We start from the raw sequence: 21,564 nt of genomic DNA on the forward strand, positions 1-21,564 counted from the left end.
AGAAAGCAGAGGAGGGTCTTTCCTGCATCCCCTGGGTTGGGGTCTCCGGCCCTGAGCAGCCCCTCCCCGCAAGAATGGCTGTACTCACTACCGTGCTCCTTCCTGTGTGTTCCAGCACCTGCTTCCTGCTCCTTCTCCTCTCCTGCACCATGAAAGTCCTGCTTTGTGACCTTCTGCTGCTCAGCGTCTTCTCCACTGTGTTCAGCAGTTGTCAGAGGGACTGTCTCACATGCCAGGAGAAGCTCCGCCCAGCCCTGGATGGCTTCGACCTGGAGGTAGGTCTCCCGGAGGCAAGGCAGAGAGGCTGTCCTCCTCCCTGACTACCTGCTCCCTCCCTACTCCAGAGCAGACTTTGAGTGAGAAGCTAGGGCCTCTCCCGAGGCCACAGGACTTGCCCAGCATCACATGGCCTGTAGGAAACAGATGCAGACTGGAGCTGCCTCTTCGGACCCAGAACCCTGCAATCTTTCCACCTTGCCACCTGCAGGAAGAGCCCTGCCTAGGATGCCACGTTGTTCCCAGGGATAAAATAGTGCTACGCATTTCAGAGAGTTTCGCAAATTCAGAAAAGTATAAAAAATAGAAAAATTAAAATCACTCTCAATCACACCAGTCAGAGAAAGAATCCTACTTTTTTTCACTTCCTGTATTATACCAAGACACTTTTCCTATGTTATAATTTTTTTTTTTTTTTTTTTTTTTTGAGACGGAGTTTCGCTCTTGTTACCCAGGGTAGAGTGCAATGGCGCAATCTTGGCTCACCGCAACCTCCGCCTCCTGGGTTCAGGCAATTCTCCTGCCTCAGCCTCCTGAGTAGCTGGAATTACAGGCACGCGCCACCATGCCCAGCTAATTTTTTGTATTTTTAGTAGAGACGGGGTTTCACCATGTTGACCAGGATGGTCTCGATCTCTCGACCTCGTGATCCACCCGCCTCGGCCTCCCAAAGTGCTGGGATTACAGGCTTGAGCCACCGCGCCTGGCCCCATGTTATAATTTCTTTCCATGAACATAGTCTACAGTTGGCCCTTGGTATCCACAGGTTTCACATTCAAGGATTCAACTAACCATGGATAGAAAATAATCAGAAAAAAATCAAAAATAATATATCAATAAAAAAGAATACATATAAAACAATACAGCATAACAACTATTTACATAGCATTTACATTACAGTAAGTATTATAAGTAATCTAGAGATGATTTACAGTATATAGGAGGATGTGCATAGCCATTTTATTTATTTTTTATTATTTTTTTTTTGAAACAGAGTCTCGCTCTGTCACTCAGGCTAGAGTGCAATGGTGCAACCTTGGCTCACTGCAACCTCCACCTCCCGGGTTCAAGCAATTCTTCCATCTCAGCCTCTGGAGTACTGGGATTACAGGTGCCTGCCACCACACCCTGCTATTTTTTTGTATTTTTAGTAGAGACGGGGTTTCACACATTGGCCAGGCTAGTCTCGAACTCCTAACCTCAACTGATCCACCCACCTTGGTCTCCCCAAGTGCTGGGATTACAGGTGTGAGCCACCGTGACCGGCCGCACAGCCATTTTATATAGGGTCTTGAGCATCTCCAGATTTAGCCTCCTGAAACCAATCCCCTGTGGATACAGAAGGACCACGTAATTTGCTTAACCATTGAACATGAATGTGCCCTTTATTTTTGATATTTCAGATCATTCAACAGTGAACCCCTCAGTACCAAAACGCTCTCTTATATTTTAAATTTTCAACTGAAGATACAAATCCAATATTAACTTTTTCTTCATTAATTGCTTCGTCAACTACTTACATTTCAGTCTAGTTATTCCTCTCCTATTAAATCCAGTATAGCTCAATTGTTTTTTAGTTTATAGTCACATAACTTCCTTCACAAGATGCCATCTTTCAAACGCTTTAAACTTTCAAAACAACCAGAAGCACCACAGTTCCTTAAGGCACATATACAAATGTAGAAAGGAGTGTTTGGGGCAGGCATCCCCAAACTTTTTACATAGGGGGCCAGTTCACTGTCCCTCAGACCATTGGAGGGCCGCCACATACGGTGCTCCTCTAACTGACCACCAATGAAAGAGGTGCCCCTTCCTGAAGTGCGGCGGGGGGCCGGATAAATGGCCTCAGGGGGCCGCATGCGGCCCGTGGGCCATAGTTTGGGGACTCCTGGTTTGGGGGAACTAATGCACCCTGGCGTCTCCTACCTCCAGGTAACAGAGTAGATGACAAAACCCAGCAGACCCAAAGCTCCAAGCGCCTGGGCTCAGTGGTTTCCAAGCCCATTTTCCAATCAGTCTTCACTACCCAGGGCATCTCCAGCTAACCACTTCACTTACTGTATCATACTACCATCGATTTCCTATGTTATTAACATTATTGCTTTCTATGAATATCTACAGCTGGCCTTTGGTAAAGTGGTTACAATAAACCTCTTCTCTTATTCCTCCACCATGTTTCTCTCTGAGCTCTTACCCTGCTGATGATTCCCTCGTCAGGAACCCCAGCCCTCTCTCTGTCCACGTGCTTCGTTCTCTTCCCTACTCTGGCTACTGTGTTGGTTCCTTGTCTTCTCCCTACTCCCTACACAGTAAGGATCATCAAGATTATCTGCTTTTCACCTCCCTCTGAGAACCCGCCCATATATCCCAGGCCTTCTGCTCCCCTCCTGACCTCCTCTCTCCTGGGGTCCAGACCCACGTTCCCAATCACTTTCCATAGTTCCTGGGAAATCCTGCCTTCTCTTCCTGCCCTACCATCGTGCCTGCCTCGGCCTCCTCCCCCATCCATAAATCCTACACGCACTTCAAATCCCAGATTAACTGTTCCCTGTAAGAAAACACTGCACTGATTCTCCACCGACCCCAGTGGAGTGGGCCCTCCTTCCTTGTTTCTGACTGAGCCATATCTGCAGGACTCCCTCTCCCCATCTAGAGTGAACTTTCTTTGCTGATGGACCCAAGTATCCCAACATGCAGCACGGTGTTCGGCACAGAGCACAGCTCAATAAACACATCCCATCCCTGTGGAAACTGGAAGATTCTAAGACCATTAGTCTCCTCCTGGGCACATCTGCTGCAGTCCCTGAAAAGGTTTTACGTTTGCATCTTTCAGAGACTCAAAAATTTGGAGCATGTCTCCATCTCTCCATAGCATCTTACAATATTTGGGGTCTAGACAACATTCTTAGCTTTACTTCTTTGAAACAAGTCAGTGGCCAGGTGTGGTGGCTCACACCGTAATCCAAGCACTTTGGAGGCCAAGGCGGGCGGATCACCTGAGGTCAGGAGTTTAAGACCAGCCAGACCAACATGGTGAAACCCCGACTTGAAAAAGGAAAGGAAAAAAAAAAAAAAAAAAAAAAAAAAAGAAACAAGTCAGAAAGCAGACACGTACAGCCTCACAACAGGGGGACTAACCCTTCACAGTTCCCACTCACCCCCACAGAGGATGTGGCTGCCTGCTTGCTTTGTTTCTAGTTTGTATTTACTTTTAACCTAAGTTTAATGAAATGCCTAGAGTGTAGGCACTCAAATCCCATTTCCAAATCTGGCAGCCCTGGACTACATCCATTCTGTGACTAATTGGGGGACTCATATTTCAGCAAGGGTCACTTCCCCAGTCCCTCCTTCAAATTACATCATCCTGTTCCCAGGGTCCTCTGGATCCTCGGCTTCATCAAGAAACTTTATTTCTGCTCCTAGTAGACTATTCAAGTATGGCCGGCTTGTTGTTATACTATAATTTTGGTTGGTAAATGACTCACACCCAAACCCAGGCGTCCTCAAACTACGGCCCACGGGCCGCATGTGGCCCCCTGACGCCATTTATCCGGCCCCCCGCCGCACTTCAGGAAGGGGCACCTCTTTCATTGGCGGTCAGTGAGAGGAGCACAGTATGTGGCGGCCCTCCAACAGTCTGAGGGACAGTGAACTGGCCCCCTGTGTAAAAAGTCTGGGGACACCTGCCCAAACCCATTGCAACGTCCTGGCCTTTAACCTCATTGTGAATGGTACTTACTTCATCAGCTCAAAGAGAAAAAACTGGATTAACTAAGTGGTTTTAGAGACAAGAAACAAGGCAACCAATCCCCAAGGCAGAGTATGGGGAAATTTACTTGAAACTCCCTAAAACTTGGCCTGGAGCAGTGGCTTACACCTGCAATCCCAGCACTTTGGGAGGCCAAAGTTGGTGGATCACTGGAGGCTAGGAGTTCAAGACAAGCCTGGTCAAAAAGGCGAAACCCTGTCTCTACTAAAAATACAAAAATTAGCTGGGCGTGGTGGTGCATGCCTATAATCCCAGCTACTCAGGATGCTGAGGCATGAGAATCACTTAAACCCGGGAGGCAGAGGTTGCAGTGAGCTGAGATCATGCCGCTGCACTCCAGCCTCGGGGACAAAGTGAGACTTTGTCTCAATCGATCAATGTTATTCCCTAAAATTCTGCTGCAAAAGAAACTACCTTCTGGTAGTTCTATCTTCATTAAATGAAACCTCTAATGAGGTGACTTGCAGTGGGAGTTCCTTATACATTTGTCTTCTATGCCATTCATCTGCTGTATTTGTCCTCAGATATTCTAGCGGGACCTCCCAAAGCAATAACTCCCAAATGTCTCTCGGTCAGAAGTGGTGAAACTCTTTAGTGGCAGAAACTTGACCATGTTTATGAGCTTATTTATCTCCAGTGGGTTCATGTGCCTGTTTCCCACTTTGTACCCTAATCTTTGAGCCCAAACACCCAAATGGCCCTTCACTCACTTTCCCCATAAGCCCAGCTTTACGGATCCATTTGGCAACATTCCGAGACTCCAGATGCCCATACGCATTCTGGCTTAATATAGCAATGCCATCAGAATGGGCTGCCAAAATGTGCCCAGCTCCCTTAATAAGCCATTAACCCATCTCTGGAAAAAGGCTGTTGAGTTCCGCACACCAGAGGGTCAGGCATTAAGCTCCTATGTTCATCTGGTGCTACAAATGCTGTTGTGAATTTGGCTTCCTCCTATTTCCCCAAAACCCTCTCCTAAATCAAGCATTAAGGTGATTTTGTTAGCATCTAATTGATCTAACAGTGCATCAACTCTGGGTATGGACTGTGGCATCTGGTTTGATCACAGAATTTCATTTTCTCTGACTGACACAAAATCTAATCACCATCTGGGCTTAGAAACCCAGGGGCTCACAGAAGATCTAGATAAGCACCTCCAGGTTTAACAACTCTCCCACCTGTTTCTGTAAACTGACGGACCAGAACAATTCCACTAGCAGTTTGGGGCTCCTATTCTGCCGGGACTGGATCACACATGCTCAAAGGCCGGCTCCAGCTCCGCCGCTCTGCCTCGATGGCCTTCCCAGAGCCCGCCACACTTCTCTGCATCCCTGTTGACTTTGTAGAGCTGAGTTTCTCACACTTGCCACTATGGGCACTTTTGACCGGGGAATTGTTGTGGGGCTGTCCTGGGCACTTTGGTGCCATTAACACACACACACACACACACACACACACACACACACACTTCTGACAACCAACAACGTCTCCAGATATTGCCAAATGGCTCCTGGGCGGGCAAAATCACCCCCAGTTGAGATCTACTTCTGCCAGGTGCTAACTCAAGAGGATTCTGATCTGAAAGAATATACTAGACATTGATTCTGGCTGGTTTTCTTCAAAGTATTTCAGGAGCAGGTTAAGTATAGACCCAAGTAACCCTTTCTCTGTAAGAGTCTATAACCGCCATGTTCCATGGTCGCTCCTTCCTCCTCAGAAAAAGTTCCAAAGCAGGTCTCCTCCGAGTGTCAGCCAGCCTCAGAATCACCGGGGCTGTTGCTAAAAAGGCAAATTTCTGGGCCCCACCCTTGACTTAGGGAATCAGAATCTCCAATGCTGTAGGCTAAAAATTTGCATTCTAACAAACTCCAGTAGTATTTTTTTTTTTTTTTTTTTTTTTTTTTTTTTTTTTTTTTTTTAGACAGAGTTCTGCTCTGTTGCCAAGGCTGGAGTGCAAGGCAGCAATCTCAGCTCACTGCAGCCTTGACCTCCCAGGCTCAAGCAATCCTCCCACTTTGGCCTCCCAAGTAGCTGGAACTGCAGGCATACACCACCACACCCCGCTAACATGTTTATTTTTATAGAGATGAGGTCTCCCTATGTTGCCCAGCCTGCTCTCAAACTCCTGGACTCAAAGGAGCCTCCTTCCTTGCCCTCCTAAAGTACTGGGATCATAGGCGTGAACCACTATGCCCAGTACAGTAGCAATTCTTATAGAATACTCCGGAAGTTTGCAACTCCAGTGTTTTTAAGGCAGCCCTCCCTACCTGTGGAAGTTACCTATCATGTTTTATCATCAGTAACGTCGCAAGTGTGAAAAAGCAGTTCCCTGCATCGCCCTGCTAAGGTCGCTCTGTCAGCAACGAGGTGCCATGCGTTAAATATCTCTAAGCAAAAGCTAAATGAAAAAGGCATGCTCAGAAAAACCATGGCTTGAGCAACACTAGGGGCCAGTGTCACCTCCTGTGACTAACAGGTGGACTTGGACAGGTTGTTCCTCGGAAATCCTACCAGGGAAGGGAAGGAACACTCCTGCCAGACCCGGTCCCCGTCCGCCCCCTCCAGTCCATTGGAATACGGGCAATCCGCCCATCCAAACCTCAGCTTTTGGTCTCGTAGAATCCTTCTTGCATGAATTGCCACTAATTCATATTGCAAGCCCACAGAGGGAGCTGAGTAGACATCTGGGTTGGGCCTCAAGGCATCTTTGAGAAGAACTCAGGTTATACTGTTATCTAACTGTGTCATTTTGGACAAAGTACTGAACCGCATCATAAAATGCAAAGATTGAATTACATTCGTGACTTACAAACCCAGGCAAATTACCTGACCTTTGTAAAATTAAGTTTTTAATTCTTTTGTAAAAATAGGTTTTAATCCCTGGTTCTATTCTTCAGAGATTTAGTTGAGTCTTGAAATTCTGTGTTTTTAGAAGCTCTGCAGATGACTGGGGCTCACATCAAAGCGTGGGACCCTTTAGACCAGGCGTGGTCTCTGTCTCCCAAAAAAAGGAAAAAAAAAAAAAAAAGAATAAAAGAATCCTGAACTAATGGGACAGCCGAGTAATCAGATAAGCAAAGGGTGGCAGCAAGGTGACAGGAGCTGCTGCAGCGGTGCACATGCTAAGTGCTGCGGCGTTCCAGTCCTGGTCGCAACTAGCTGCAACCCCTGTTCCTCCAGGGACTCTTTCTCATCTCTTTTCCTTCCCTTCCTTTTGTACTCTTAGCTAAATATAAAGTGACTTGTTGATTCATTCAGCTCAGTTCAATAAACCTGTACTAAAACCCTACTCTTTACCGGAAGACGACTCCTGCAAGGGATTCAAACATGAATAAGATGTGGTCCCTAACTTGTCATATTCTGCCTTAGAAGGCAGTGCAATTGGCCAGGTACAGTGGCTCATGCCTGCAATTCCAGCACTTTGGGAGGCTGAGGTGGGTGGATCATGAGGTCAGGAGTTCAAGACAAGCCTGGCCAATATGGTAAAACCCTGTCTGTACTAAAAATACAAAAATTACCTGGGTGTGGTGGCATATGCCTGCAATCCCAGCTGCTTGGTGAGGCTAAGGCAGGAGAATCGCTTGAACTTGGGAGGCGGAGGTTGCAGTGAGCCGAGATCGTGCCACTGCACTCCAGCCTGCGCTACAGAGCAAGACTCCATCTCAAAAAAAAAAAAAAAAAAAAAAAGAGAGAGAGAGAGAAGGTATTGCAATTTAATGACATAAAGCATTAACATTTCCACAAGAGGAATACAAAGTTCTGTGGGAACACAAAGGCAAGAGAGAGTGATTCTTGGCAGGGGACTAGAAGGTATCAGAGAGGGGCAGCACTGGAGCTTGTCTGGGTCCCGAAGGATGGAGGAAAGGATGCAAGGAGGTCACTGCATCTAAGGGACAGAGAGAGAGGCATGCGGGTGGGAGGAGCTTTGCAGTATTTAAGGTGCTAGGAACAGCCTCATAGGCCTCAGGGGGTGTGTGATGACGAATCAGAAATAAGACATAGATGATGGGCTGGGCCAGGTGGTAGAGGGATTTGAATGCTCTGCTCAAGAGTTCAGTGCTGTTTAATGGATAAGATAAACAATCAGCTGTGGGCAAGGTAATGGCATGATCAGTTATTCTTTAGGAAGGGCATCCTGCCAGCGGTACCACATTGATGACAGTGGCAAAGACCAGAGATGCAGAGATGAGTGAGGAACCTGCTCCACCCAAGAGGCACTTAGGTGGTGGCAGAGGGAGTGGGAGGAGGGGCAGACCTGTAGACTGGCGGGGTAGGGGCGGGGAGAGGGGAGGAAAACATACGTCCACAGCTTGAAATCTGAGTCAACTGGGGAATGAGGTGCCACTCAGAGACAGGGATGGAGAGGCCAAGCAGAAGGACCAGAGGATCAGATAAGAATGAAATTCACCTGCTGGTAACAAACACCTAAAGTGACAGTGGCTGAAATCGACAGAGATTCAGTTCCTCACCAGGAGTGAGGAGGGGGCGGCCCAGGGCTGCCGTGGCAGCTCCAGTCTCCTCTCCCCTCCCTGCCAGTCGGCAGCTTCTTGGCCACGACTCCCATCCTCTGAGTCGCTGCGTGGTTTCTAGATGGCAAACAGAGTCAGCCAAAATGTCCACATTCCAAGAAGTTGGAGGAGGAGGAGGAAAAAGGGATGTTCTTCCCACCTAAGTCAGCCTCCTACTTTCTTGGAAACCCCACCTGATCCCTGATCACTTCCTTTTATTTTTTAATTTTTTTATTTTTTGAGGCAGAGTCTCACTCTGTTCACTCAGGCTGGAGTGCAGCGGCATGATCTCAGCTCACTGCAACCTCCACCTCCCGGGTTCAAGCAAGTCTTCTGTTTCAGCCTCCCCAGCAGCTGGGATTACAGGCACCCACCCCCAGGCCCATCTAGTTTTTGTATTTTTAGTAGAGAAGGGTTTTCGCCATGTTGGTCAGGCTAGTCTCAAACTCCTAGCCTCAAGTGATCTGCCCATTTTGGCCTCCTGAAGTGCTGGGATTACACTTCCATTTTTAATGTCGTCAGCTACTTATAGCTCCAAGGAAGCATGGGAAACGTATGTGTTGCCTTTAGGAATAAAACAGTGTTCTGTGCATAAGGAGAAGGGAAGATGGATACGGGCTGGTCAGTTGCACCCTCTGTTCTAGAAGGAGCCCTGGAAGGCAGGCAAGAGCTCCACGCTACGATGAGGGGCTCTGCCTGCTGACTCACAGCCCCAAGGTCAGGTTGAAGTGGGGTTTCTAGCTGGCTAAGACCAGAAACCTGGACTGAAATTAGGGGTGAAGCCAAAATAGCAAATCGGAAGAAAAGCTGGGGGCAGAGGCTTCCAGGAGGCCCAATCAGAACCAAGAACATGGGAGGTGGGGGGGTGGTCAGAACAAGGCAAGAGTGGGTAGAGAAACAGCATGGTCCAGCTGGTGGGCAGGAGAGGCAGAGCAGAGCGTTCCCAGGGGCCAGGCGGGTCTGCTGGGCTCACATCTGATGATGGCATCTCTGCCCCGACCTGGAACTGATCACAGGTTCAGCCCCGCACGTCCAGCCTGCCTATACCCCACAGAGTCTTCACCCCCATTTGCTATAAATGATACACAGATAGTGATGACTGCTGTGGGCCAGATGAAAAATTAACAACACCCAGGTAGATTTTTACACAGTGACCTTAAAATAGACATGCAGATTTGACTACATACTTTCACATCCCCAATTTCTTTAACCCATCTGACCTTCCACAAGCCTGAGGAGAGAACGAAATAAAATTCTTTATGGGTTGACAGTCACGAGCTGAGCTCAGCTCCAAGAACCCGACCAAAGATATAGCAGGGTGTGGTTCTGGGTGCACTGATCCTGTGTTAACTGGGTATTGTAAACGTGTTGTGACACCAGAGTAAGTTACACTCACCTCTCTGAGCCCTGCTTCTTTGTAAAATGATCAAGCTGGGTCAGATGATTCGCTGTTTCTTTCCAGTTCCGAAATTCTGCGAATCCAAAAACCTGTGTAAAACTGCGGCACGTTACTTGATACATTAGATGCTTCGGAAGCCCTTGCATGGCTGCAGGTACAGCCGACAGAGGGCCGGATCTCCTCCCTGGCCTCGGACTAACAGAGGTCCTTGTTCCTCCTCCCCTCCTCTCACCCCTGTCTTTGCAGCTGTGCATCCTCCAGTGTGAAGAGAAGGTCTTCCCCAGCCCCCTCTGGACTCCATGCACCAAGGTCATGGCCAGGAGCTCCTGGCAGCTCAGCCCGGCCGCCCCAGAGCACGTGGCAGCTGCTCTCTACCAGCCCAGAGCCTCAGAGATGCAGCATCTGCGGCGAATGCCCCGTGTCCAGAGCCTGTTCCAGGAGCCTGAAGAGCCCGAACCTGGCATGGAGGAGGCTGCCGAGATGCAGCAGAAGCAGCTGCAGAAGAGATTTGGGGGCTTCACTGGGGCCCGAAAGTCGGCCCGGAAGTTGGCCAACCAGAAGCGGTTCAGTGAGTTTATGAGGCAGTACCTGGTCCTGAGCATGCAGTCCAGCCAGCGCCGGCGCACCCTGCACCAGAATGGTAATGTGTAGCCGGAAGGGGCGCTCCTCCCAGCTGTACCGGCCACTGCAACCCATGAGTGAGTTGGGCACCAATAAAACTGGGGGCAAGGAGAGACCTCACACACCATCTTAACCTTGCTCCCAGGCCTGGAAGCACATTCATTCATACACACACACATACACACACACACACACATCCTCGAGGATCATCCCTCCCACCCCCTCCACACACACACCCTCGAGGATCATCCCCCCCCACCACACACACACCAAGGATTATCCCCAAACACACACACACACCCCCTCTCAAGGAGTCAGCCCACCCTTTCTCTAGGGAGCAAAGATTTTCCTCTGATTGTGAAGCCGACCACTCCTGGCTAAAGACTGGTTACCATGGGGATAAGAGTAGTATGTTAAGATAACTAATTCCTCTATCACTCCCCAGGAGCTTAGTTACCGTGGGGACAGTTAAGTGGACCAATACTCCCATCTGGTTGCCATGGCAACCAGTCAGCTCACCTGTCCTCTAGAAGGTCTCTAGACGCCAGGAGCAGGACCCACTCTCAGCCATTGGCAGAGTCCAATAACTATAGTTGTGATGGTGCTACTTAACCTTCAAAGACGGCTGACCTATCCCTCGCCTTTCCCCAGGTCTCGGAGTGCCTGGCTCAGTGGAAACATTTAAGTTTCCCATTTTACCTGGCCAAGAGTTCTTGTTACGATCAGGAGTTGGGGTTTCTGCTCTTCCTCCGTCCACAAGCCATTTGTCCATCCTGCCACCTTGCCGGAGAGGGACCGATTCCTTGTGGTCAGTGGTATCATTACTGAGCAAGACATGGAAGAATCTGGCCAGTGGACCTAGTAGCTACTAGAACATGGACTAAAGGGGTTCATCTTCTTCCCTCCATTTCACTTCCTTCCAGTGTGCCATTTTTGTTTTGGATTTGTTGGCTGGCTTGCTTTTATTCCTCTCTTTTCTTGTTTTCTTTCTTCTGCTGTTTCTCCCCTGTCAGGCACCTGATACAAGTCTACATGTCTAATAATATACATCAAAGACTCTAATTGAGGCCGGGCGTGGTGGCTCATGCCTGTAATTCCAGCACTTTGGGGGGCTGAGGTGGGCGGATCACCTGAGGTCAGGAGTTCAAGACCAGCCTGACCAACATGGAGAAACCCCATATCTATTAAAAATACAAAATCAGCTGTGTAATGTCGTGCACCTGTAATCCCAGCTGCTTGGGAGGCTGAGGCAGGAGAATCACTTGAACTCAGGAGGCAGAGGATGCAGTGAGCCGAGATGGTGCCACTGCACTCCAGCCTGGGCAACAGAGCAAGACTCCATCTCAACAACAACCACCACACCTAACTGATGACCTGGTCATTCAAAACCCAACCTTCCTTAGGCCATCAACCAATAGGTCACTTTGAGTGGCACTGACGAACTAGCACAGAATTTTCTGAAAATTTAGAGAAGTCCCCCCCATCAAGGCCATGTGCCTTAATTTGCATATGGGAATACGATCTTCTGCAGAATCCTACACATCTCCTTAAAGAGCTAAGAAACTTGCCTGTATTCATCTATTTTGCATTGCTATAAAGGGAAACCTGGGGCTGGGTACTTTATAAACAGAGTGTCTTTGGCTCACAGTTCTGCAGTCTCTACAAGATGCAAAGCGCCAGCCTCTGCTTCTGCGGAGGCCCTCGGGGAGCTTTTACTCACGGCGTGCCACGTGGCAAGAAGGGACACGAGAGGGAAGAGGGGAGGTCCCAGCCTAACAACCACATCTGCCGTGAATTCATTACCGTGGGCTGCGCACCGAGCCATTCCTGAAGGATCCACCCCCATGACCCAAACACTGCCCACTAGGCCCACCTCCAACATTGGGGACCACATCTCAACCTGAAACTGGAAGAGGACAAACTTCCACACTGTCATCGCCCTAACACAAAGAACCAGTCATTTCATCCACATCACCCCAAAACATTACCCAAGTGGGGCTTCTCCCTGGATCACAGCAGAAGAGAAAAAATGTCTGCCTCTGCTGTTTTATGTTGCATCCCATAGTCAGAGGCAGCCACATCACTAACAACCTTCGTGAAGATATATGAGTGCATATGCTAACGTCTGGTGCCCACACTTGAGCACGGAGACAGCCCCTTTGCAGGTAGGCCGGCATGTTCGCCACGGGCCCGTTCCCGAATACGGGCACACGTATCAAGTTGTGAAGAGAAGGCTGATGTGTTTATTTTAGCAGGATGACTCATCTCCGAAGGCCCCAAATTAACCTGCACTGCGTTTGAACCATCCCCTTGGATCCTTCACAAGCCTCCTGTTTCTTTCTAAGCCATATCTCCACAGCACCTAACACAAATCGTTCAGAAGTCGCATGGGTTGAATTCTTTCAAATCTTAAAAGAGATGGCTCCTTAAAGCATCTCTTCAGGGATACTGAAGCTCGTGTCTCATTCTGAACGATGATGACGTTCTTTACTTAAACACAGTTGAAAATCAGGCCCATTAACAGGAATCCACTTATTTTTTTTAAAATGATTTGAGCCTCCATCCAGGCCATTGGTTTTTCTAATCTTCTATTACGCTTCCAACTGAGACGCACTGAAACAAAGCCAGGAAGGAGCTTCTGTCGGCGGCTCTGCTCACATGTCAAGTTCTGGATGGAGGCTGGAAACATTAACCAGCTCATTGGGGTATTACTGACGACTCTCCTTTCTCCTTCTGCAACCATCTCTGTTTCTCTCCCCGCTTCATGCATGTGGGTGAGTTCCAATATGGATGTTATTTATGAGGGGGTCTGACAGACGGCTTCAACCTTTTCATCGACGTACATACACCCCAACCTGCCCTACACATGATGAAGATATCTGCATACTGGGGGAACCCTTGTTACCAATGCTGTCCTTGACGTCTACGATATCTAATACTCATCAACAGGGAGAAGGCTGCAAAGAAGTGAAATGGGATAAAGAACCCTATTCAGGGCTGGGCACGGTGGCTCACGCCTGTAATCCCAGCACTTTGGGAAGCCAAGGCAGGTGGATCACCTGAGGTCAGGAGTTTGAGACCAGCCTGGTCAACACAGTGAAACCCTGCCTCTACTAGAAGTACAAAAATTAGCAGGCGCAGTGGCGGTCACCTGTAGTACCAGCTACTTGGGAGGCTGAGGCAGGAGAATCCCTTGAACCCAGGAGGCAGAGGTTGCAGTGAGCCAAGATCATGCCACTGCACTCCAGCCTGGGCAACAAGAGAGAAACTTTGTCTCAAAAACAAAACAAAACAAAAAAACCTACTCAGAAAGTGTAACAGTGTCCTAGGAAGGAAAGGCGCTGGGGTGCAGGCCCACCTCTACACAGAACTTGTCACAGCTGGTCTTGGGTCTGCCTTCCTTTCCCCTGACCCTATACTGCCTTCCTCTTTTCTGCTGCCCTCAGGCGGTGCCCCTTCTGGGCAGTGGAAACTGAGCACATTCATTCATGCTCAGGTATCGGTGCCATCAGGCTCAAAGAGCACTTGGGAAAAAAGGACTATAGAACAAGGACGCTATGTCGCATGGGCTCTGAACACCAGGGAGAGCTGTTCCCCAGGAGGGGCTTGTCACTGTGCCTTTCACGGCCCGTGGACTCCCCTTTAGTGTGTTAGTCCGGCCAATGTGCTGGGGCTTGGAGAGCAGACGTGGAGGAGCTGGAGGACCCCTCTGGCTATGTTAGAAACAGTTTCTTTGGGTTGATAGCTTTTCTTTGCCTCCCTTTCACTGCTTCAGTCTCTAGGGGGAATAGAAAATGTTCAGGAAAACCAACAGGTTTGCTATTTTGTAATTCTTCTGTCTCCACAGGCGTCCAGGTGATCCCCCAAACAGCATGTGTCCAGCCCCAGACCTGCCGCCTGGGAACCAGGATTCCTTCTTCCCCAAGGCACTGAGGACCTGCAGACCCAGCAGGCTTCGTTCGCCTCCAGAACCTCTCCGTCTGGTTGTTCCTCCCCAGCCCCCGGCATGTTTCACCACAGCCCTGTTGCTACATCAGAGTGTATTTTTGTAATTCCTCCAGCTACCATTGCGATGGCCCGGTCTCTCCTGCTCACCCACCTCGTCCCCCTTCTAGGGGCAGGTGGAAGGAATAGGAAATCGAACCTGGGGCTTTGACTCACCACTGCCATAACTTATTTGTAAAAGAGCTGTTCTTTTTGACTGATTGTTTTAAACAATGATTTCTCCATTAAACTTCTACTGAGCAAATGGTTAATAAACTGGTTTGTTGTTTTTAAGTGACGGAAGCAGACCCTGCACGCACACACACCCAGCGCTGCAAGCAGACACTGTGTGTGCGCGTGCGCACACACACACACACACACACACACACACACACACACACAGAGCGCTGCAGCTCCCAAGGGGCAGAGGTAAAAAGCACATAGTGCCCAGATCCCAGCGCAGCCGGTGAGGTAATGAATGCACACGGCTGCGTAAATGGACGGCCGGAGAGAGGGCAGGGCTCTCACACCCCTGTGCCCATCAGCACCACAGAGGAACAGGCTGCTGGCCCCACCCCGTTTCAGATGGTAGAAATCTGCCTTTTCAACAAGCTCCAGGTGGTGCTGACCCCGCTGGTTTGGGCCCAGTGGACTGGGATGCACAGCAAGGAACAGCAGAGAGAAACCTGCTGACGCCACTTCGATCTCCAGCTTCACACGTCAGGGTGAGCCACTGTCGGAGTCCAGCCAAGAAACACCAGGCAACCCCAGACCGGGTCTGTCAGAGACTTAACCATCTACACAAGTGGGCAGGGTTACAGAAGATCAGCAAGGGATGGAGGGTGCTCTGGTGGGAGCTGGGGAGCCCCGGGAGAGGGAAAGGAGTTCCTGGACCCACAAGGACTCTAGCTCTCCGGAGCTTTCAGTAGAGAAATCCAGCCACTTACTCACACACTGTGGCAGCCAGGATTCAACACCCCACTTCCATCTCCTGACTGTCAAACTCCAGCCAAACCCAACCAGAAGCTGGAAAGTTGGGGGGGTCGACCCACTGAGGCAGCTGCAAAGGTAGGGTCTGGGGGTGAGCTGCAAATGGAGAAAGCAGGTAGCTAACTTCGGGGGTGGGGAGTGCTTTGGCAAATGCAGAACAGATCGCTCTATTTAAGGCCTTCTTAGAGGGATGAGCTGGAACAAGGACACAGAGAAGGGGAGAAGGAAGTCCCTCACTGCAACCCCAAGATATGCAAAAAGGCACAAAGGACGGAAAAGACGAACTGCTTCCCAGGCTGCTGGGGGTGGCCGGCTCAGGCCATAATGAAGTGTCTGCAACTTCTCAGAGCGTGACACCCTCACTGGCCAGCAAGATAAGGGATCCCTGCAATCCACCCCAAGCCATTCACACTCCCCAAAGCTCCTCACGCCCTCCCTGCTTTCCCTCTTCCCCAGAGCCTGTTGCCACAGCTCCTGCCTCTCCCGACCAGAAAGACAACTCGGTGCAGAAAGGTGCAGAAAGGATCGTGGCAGGCCTCCCGCCTGCCCATCCCCCACCCCCCAGCACCTTGAACTAATTTTATATACACCTTGAACGTTTAAACACATTTCCACAGCTTCCTCCAGCAAGCCTGGTGTACCTGACTTGGTCTTCTTGGAACCTGTCATTGTTTCACTAAGTGGTTCTCAAAGTTCCGCAGCTGAAACTGCATAAACCAGCCCCAGGTGGAAGGACACCTTCCCGCCCAGGCCAGCTCTGCCAGCCACCTGGGCCATCGCAGCACCTGGAACCGACGTCTGGATGGAGCAGACCATGTTCAATAGGTAGTGTGTGACTGATTTTCTCCCGTGTCACTTGCTTGCTGCTCAAAAGACTCAGGAATGCAGTCAAGAATATGCTCCCCGTTTTCAAGAAAAGCAGCAGAAAACACTGACTGCATGGATTACAATCCTAGTGCCATTATTTCCCGGTTTACAACACTGGGCAAGTTATTTAACCTCTGTGCCTTACTCTCCTCATCTGCAAAATGGAATGATGAGAGCCCTCTCTCATGGGTTATATATAACAGGTAACCCATGGACGTGCTCAGCCTAGTCACTGGGAAGCGTTACCTACCGTCAGTATAAGCGAATCGACGTCATGCTTTGCTTCAGTGTGACATGCTACCATCTGTGTGACACCAAGGACAGGGACAGTGAGAATGTTATTTTCTGCAGGGGAAGGGGCAATGGACAGGCATACGTTAAATCAGACAAGGTACCATTTTATTCCTTATAAAATATATTTCATATTGTTGCTGTAAAACCATTACATTTCACATTTTTTAAAAAAATTTTTTAACAGTAAAAATAATACTTGGAAGACAGCTGAGGGAAAAGGCGCCAATAAGACAAATTCACAGATGGGATTTATCTCCCTCTTCTTTTTTTTTTTTTTTTTTTTTTTTTTTGCCCCTGGTAAAATCAGAACCCCTGGCATGACCAGAAAGTAACAGCACAGATTTCTTCCTACAAATCAGAGTCTCCACATCTGAATGTTGTTCTCCAAGGACTCAAGTTAGAGACTCACGACAGTGTGGCCGAGGCGTAAAACACTTTTTTTTCTTTTTGACCTTTTTTTTTCTTTTTGTAATTACTTTTCAGAAAGCAATGGCAAGATTGCTTTCTGAACCAGTTTAAAAGTCACATGATTCGATCCAAGCTATCTTACTTTCAATGGTCCTTTTGCTTTGCCCCTGGGACCTCGCCTGGCCACAGACGTCATTCGCTGGACTCTCCCGGTGCTAAAGGAGTGTCCGGCATCCTCACGGCTGCTCAGCGCACAGCCCCAGACTCTGAAGGCGATTCCAAGAAACGTTCGGAAGAAAGTCACGCTGCTGCAATCAACAGTTTCCCAAGATAACTGCTTTGAAAGTCAGTCCCGCTCGTTTCTAAAAGCCCACCCGCGGCATCCTCCTTCCATCAGCGTCCACTGCGCGGGCGGGCTGGAAAGGAGGGAGATAAAGATGAAGAAAACAGGCATGACCACTGGGTCGGTTCCCCAGCCAGACTCACCCTCCAAGAAGACACGAATGGAGCAACCCCGAGAACAGAGGAGCACGTGTGAAGAATCAGCACGACAGCCACGGCACGGCGGCGCGGGCAGAGGGGAGGCAGGGAGGCTGCCGGCTGAGGAGGAGGAGGGAGGGCTTGAGCACAGGCGGAGAGGGCAGCACCAGAACCAAAGAACAAGAACAAAGCAAAACCCCCGCGGCTTCCAGAAGGCTCCCTCCCTTTCCTCCTCCTTCCTCTCCTGCCCTGTGTAGCCACGGCCTCACAAAGAGAAAGATCCGTATATCCAGTTATATCTACACGGTCCAAACTGGGGGCAGGAGGAATTCAAACAGCTTTCTAAAGACGAGATGGCAGTGAACACTGACAGAGCGGAGGGGGAGGCCCTCCTGAGTGAAGTACCCACGTGTCAAGAACGCTCCCTCGCCTCACCGTGAGGATTGGAAGCGGGGGGCGGGGGGGCAGTCCTGGGAAGTGAGGGGTGTCGGGAAACGCCATCGCCGACTGCCAGCTCTTAATTCTCAAGGAGGCTGAAGGGACAGGAAGGAGAACCCTGCGCCACCTCGGCCAGCCTGGCTTTGAGCTTCACCAAGAGACAGAAGTCCACATAAATGTTTTTGCTAAGTTATAAAAATACACCCCGTCACCAAAGACACCTGTGCCTAAGTGTCTGTCTCTTCTGTCACCAACCTAGGGCACTACACCCTTCCCGACCTATTGCCAGGTCTACAGATTTCTTAACACTCAGAGTGTCTCGCCTTAAAAAGCACTTGTCCATTTCCCACATGAAGGGGCCGAGGGAGCCTCAGTGGTCCAGGTATCTTCGCCCAGGACCGGGAGAACGGCCTGGATGACAACCCAGGGGTGGATGCTGACGCTCTGTCCCAGGAGAGGTGGCTGGGTAGGCTCCCCTGAGTCCCTGACAGCTGGGACATAAAGCCAGAAATTGTTCCCAAGGCAGCTGGGCAGCAGGCTGTTACATTCCAGCGAGCCCTGAGGAATCCCCAAATAAGTCACACTGGGAGGAAAGCGAGACACCAAAACAGAAACATGCCCCGCGGTCCGGGCGTGGCTCCCTCTGTCTCCACGCACAAAGCTCCCTAGACCTCCCTCCTTCTCCGCAAGCACAGCTCCACTCATCCACCTGCACGCAGCCCAGTCCCCCATAAATCCCTGCAGGCTCCAGAAACACCACGGGCCGAAATGCCAGCAGCCACTGATCCAAACCCACATCTCCCTCCCGTCACTTCCGCATCCTGAAGCGCACAGGTGCAAGGCTCCCCTTGACCGCCTTCATCCTGCTTTCAGGCAGCTCACAGCAATGGGGACATCCCTGGCAGGGCCAGGAGACAGGAAGGAACCTCCAGAACCTCCCTGGGACTCTCCCGGCCACCGAAATAAAAGGAAACTTGAACCAGCAAAGGCTTCTGAATACATCAGAAAAGAAAACACGGCATTTCTGAGGTGTCCTTTCCACAAGCGGAGGGAGGCGGCGGCAGGAGGGCGCTTCCTCGGGTCAGAGCAGAGAGTTTCCAGACGCTCAAACCCTCACGGACTGCCTCGACGAGAGGAGGGAATGCTCAAGGTAGTGTTTCACTGCCACATTTCAAAAAGTGAATTCTGATCAGCCTTTTGGCTCAGCTACTTGGCGACAGTCTTTTAAAAAATCTCTTACTCTGGGCTTTAAGAAGAAGCCATTTAATATTTGTTGGGGTGCAACCCAATGTCTGAAGGAACCCAGATTTAAGTCGCTGTCACCAAGAAAGGGCTTTCCTTTGACTTCCGTGCAGGGTGCTCAGCCAGGGGGCAGGAGGTACCCTCCGAGAAGAGCAAACCCCTCTTCCGCACCCCGGCCAGGCACTCCTGCACTCTGAGTCACCCATCAGCCAGAAACTCTTTTTTTTTTTTTTTTTTTTTTTTTTTAAGAAAAGTAAATGCATCTTGCGCACAGTCCTTTCTGGAAGAGTTGAGAAAGCAAAGAATTCACGGACTCAGCAGGAAGCAGAACGAGCCGTTCCTTCTTTTGCTCCGCACGAGCTAAACCCCCAGAGCGGGGGTGGGGGCCGTGGGAGACGGAGGGCAGTTAATTCTTTGGTCACTGCTCCACTGCTGAGTAGCCTTGGTCAGTTTTGGCTCTCTCCTATTTTAGAGGGAAAAAAAATATTTTTGTTTCTTTTTTTAAAAAATAAAATGTTCCTGCAATGGGAGATAATTGCTTTAAGTGTTACACCTTAGCCAACAGAGCCCAAGCTCTGCGCGGCCGTTCTTTCTCTTTCGGCGTCTGCCCAGAGCTGGTGACCCTCCGCTCCTTGTCAGCGGCTGCCGGCAGCGCAGGGGCAGAGCAGAGGCTGCGGGCCGGCTCAGTCCAGGAAGCGCTGGCAGGCCTTCTTCCACCGGCAGGCCGTGCACCACTGGTCCCGGTGCTCGATGCCGTACACCTTGCGGCACTTCTTGGCCTCCCCTCGGGCTTTCCTGCAGAAAGAGAGGAACGCGAGTGGAGTCCCACGCAGGTGGTGGACTGAGCTGGGAGAACAAGCAGAGGCCGGAAGGGGCAGCTCCCGGCAAAAGCCACCAGGACCAGGGCCGAGAGGCTTCTCTGACCAAACTGTCGTCCCATCCGGTGCGTCCTCCAGCTGGGGACTAACCCTGGTGACTTCACCGGGGTGGGGGGGGGTTGGAGTCCCTGCCAGTGGAGACAGGGCACAGAAACCAGAAGGCAGGGGACAACAGTGGACATCTCACCTGGCTCCGCTCTGGGCCCGGGGTGGAGAAGTGACAATCAGGTGAGATTTCGCTGCAGGTGCTGGCGGCTGGGGCTCGCTGAAGCTTAGCGACCGGCTCCGGACCTGGCCATGGAGAGAGGGGTTGTGAGCATGGGACAGTCAGGAAAAAGACAGGCAGCCACATGTCCCCAGCTCCTTCTGCTGCAGGAGGCCTCGTGCCTTCTCAGGGAGGACACTCCAGCAGAGGGGAACTCTTGGCAGGAGAGTGAGGAAGGAGCAGGCCTTCATGTCAAGTCAGGACCCAGCCCAGGGCAAGGACAGGGGAGCCACCGGACCTGGCCCCCTCTGAGGTTCTCCCTGTAGGGGACCTGGACGACGCTGCCAGGCCTGGAAGCCTCGAACTGCCTCAGTGGCACACTGGCATTGTGATTTACAGTATGACACCGCCCTGCAGGATAAACTCAAAACCAGTGCCTGCTAGGCAGAGTTCAGAACGACTTCCCGCTGATCTGAGTTTGGGGTCCACCTACGGCCCTTGTCCCCCATGGCCTTGACATTTCTGACCCATCCCATGTGGCCACCACATTCTCCCCCTTCCTCTCCTCTCAGGGTGAAAATCCTAAAACACCCACGGGCACTCGGGGCTGATGGGCACCGACGCTGACCCCAGTCTCGCCTGATTTTCTTGGCAAGAAACCTGCTTGCTCTGGGCATCCTCTACAAGCACCTCCTTCCACCTCCTCGAGGGGCTGTGGCCAAATGGGGAGTTCAGGGTAGGTAGTGGCACAAAGATCTTCAACACGTTTGGGGGCTGAAGGCAAGATGGCCACACTGACCTGTGGCCACCCGAGAGAGGGCCTCCAGCCCTGGGATGTGTGGGACAGCCCTCAGCCATACCGGGCCCCAGCCGAGCTGCCGGCACACTCACCGGAGAGAGGGAGCAGGCAGCGGAAGGGGCAGCAGCCCAGCTGACGCTGGTGTAGATGTGGGGCGAGACGGGGATCTGGAAGGACGGCAGAGCCTGTGGAAGACAAGGGCGTCAGCCAGGATTCTAGCTCAGGAAGCATTCGGAGTCTGCTCACAATCCCCACAGCCTCAGGGCAGCAGCAGAAAGCACAGCTCTGCATACGTGCAATGATCAGAAAGTTCTGGGACACACTTGGCTTTCCCAAGGGCAACACTTGAGCACCCAACGCTTTGAAGTAGCCTCCTTACTGTGAGGCGCCAATCTCATCCTGGAAC

At 50.7% G+C, this 21,564-nt stretch overlaps 2 protein-coding genes and 1 long non-coding RNA gene across 12 annotated transcripts in view; 1 reads left to right on the forward strand and 2 right to left on the reverse strand.

Annotated features, from left to right (window-relative positions):
* The window catches only part of LOC120360609 (uncharacterized), a 78,635-nt gene extending 68,435 nt beyond the window's left edge, over positions 1–10,200 (reverse strand). For 2 of the 4 annotated variants that reach the window (XR_012513304.1, XR_012513296.1), the window contains exon 1: positions 9,950–10,200. This is a non-coding gene — a long non-coding RNA (uncharacterized LOC120360609). Of the gene's footprint in view, positions 1–88; positions 178–9,949 lie in introns of those variants that run through there. The other 2 variants (XR_012513303.1, XR_012513290.1) reach the window with 1 other exon arrangement.
* Positions 24–14,853, forward strand: PNOC (prepronociceptin). Of its 2 annotated transcripts, XM_010347783.2 has the most exons (3): positions 24–275; positions 10,199–10,592; positions 14,421–14,853. In XM_010347783.2, the coding sequence occupies exons 1-3, from the start codon at positions 75–77 to the stop codon at positions 14,504–14,506; spliced, it is 681 nt and encodes a 226-aa protein (XP_010346085.2). In that variant the 5' UTR covers positions 24–74; the 3' UTR covers positions 14,507–14,853. The 2 variants fall into 2 exon arrangements, with proteins under 2 accessions (XP_010346085.2, XP_074240213.1); XM_074384112.1 differs by lacking the exon at positions 14,421–14,853 and having other exon boundaries at positions 10,199–10,603.
* A 3,975-nt stretch (positions 14,854–18,828) lies between these two features.
* The window catches only part of ZNF395 (zinc finger protein 395), a 58,303-nt gene continuing 55,567 nt past the window's right edge, over positions 18,829–21,564 (reverse strand). For all 6 annotated transcript variants that reach the window (XM_074384109.1, XM_010347786.3, XM_010347785.3 and 3 more), the window contains 3 exons: positions 21,251–21,343; positions 20,342–20,445; positions 18,829–20,071 (listed from right to left, as the gene is read on the reverse strand). In XM_074384109.1, the coding sequence (XP_074240210.1) occupies positions 19,960–20,071; positions 20,342–20,445; positions 21,251–21,343 (309 nt within the window). In that variant the 3' untranslated portion in view covers positions 18,829–19,959. The remainder of the gene's footprint in view (positions 20,072–20,341; positions 20,446–21,250; positions 21,344–21,564) is intronic.

Source organism: Saimiri boliviensis, chromosome 13 (assembly GCF_048565385.1).
Source record: "Saimiri boliviensis isolate mSaiBol1 chromosome 13, mSaiBol1.pri, whole genome shotgun sequence".
Lineage (NCBI taxonomy): Eukaryota > Metazoa > Chordata > Mammalia > Primates > Cebidae > Saimiri > Saimiri boliviensis.

Coding starts and splice junctions, on each gene's coding strand:
- PNOC (XM_010347783.2), top strand. CDS start 75: ATGGCTGTACTCACTACCGTGCTCCTTCCTGTGTGTTCCAGCACCTGC. Junction 276..10,198: donor TGGATGGCTTCGACCTGGAG/GTAGGTCTCCCG, acceptor CTGTCTTTGCAG/CTGTGCATCCTCCAGTGTGA. Junction 10,593..14,420: donor GCGCACCCTGCACCAGAATG/GTAATGTGTAGC, acceptor CTGTCTCCACAG/GCGTCCAGGTGATCCCCCAA.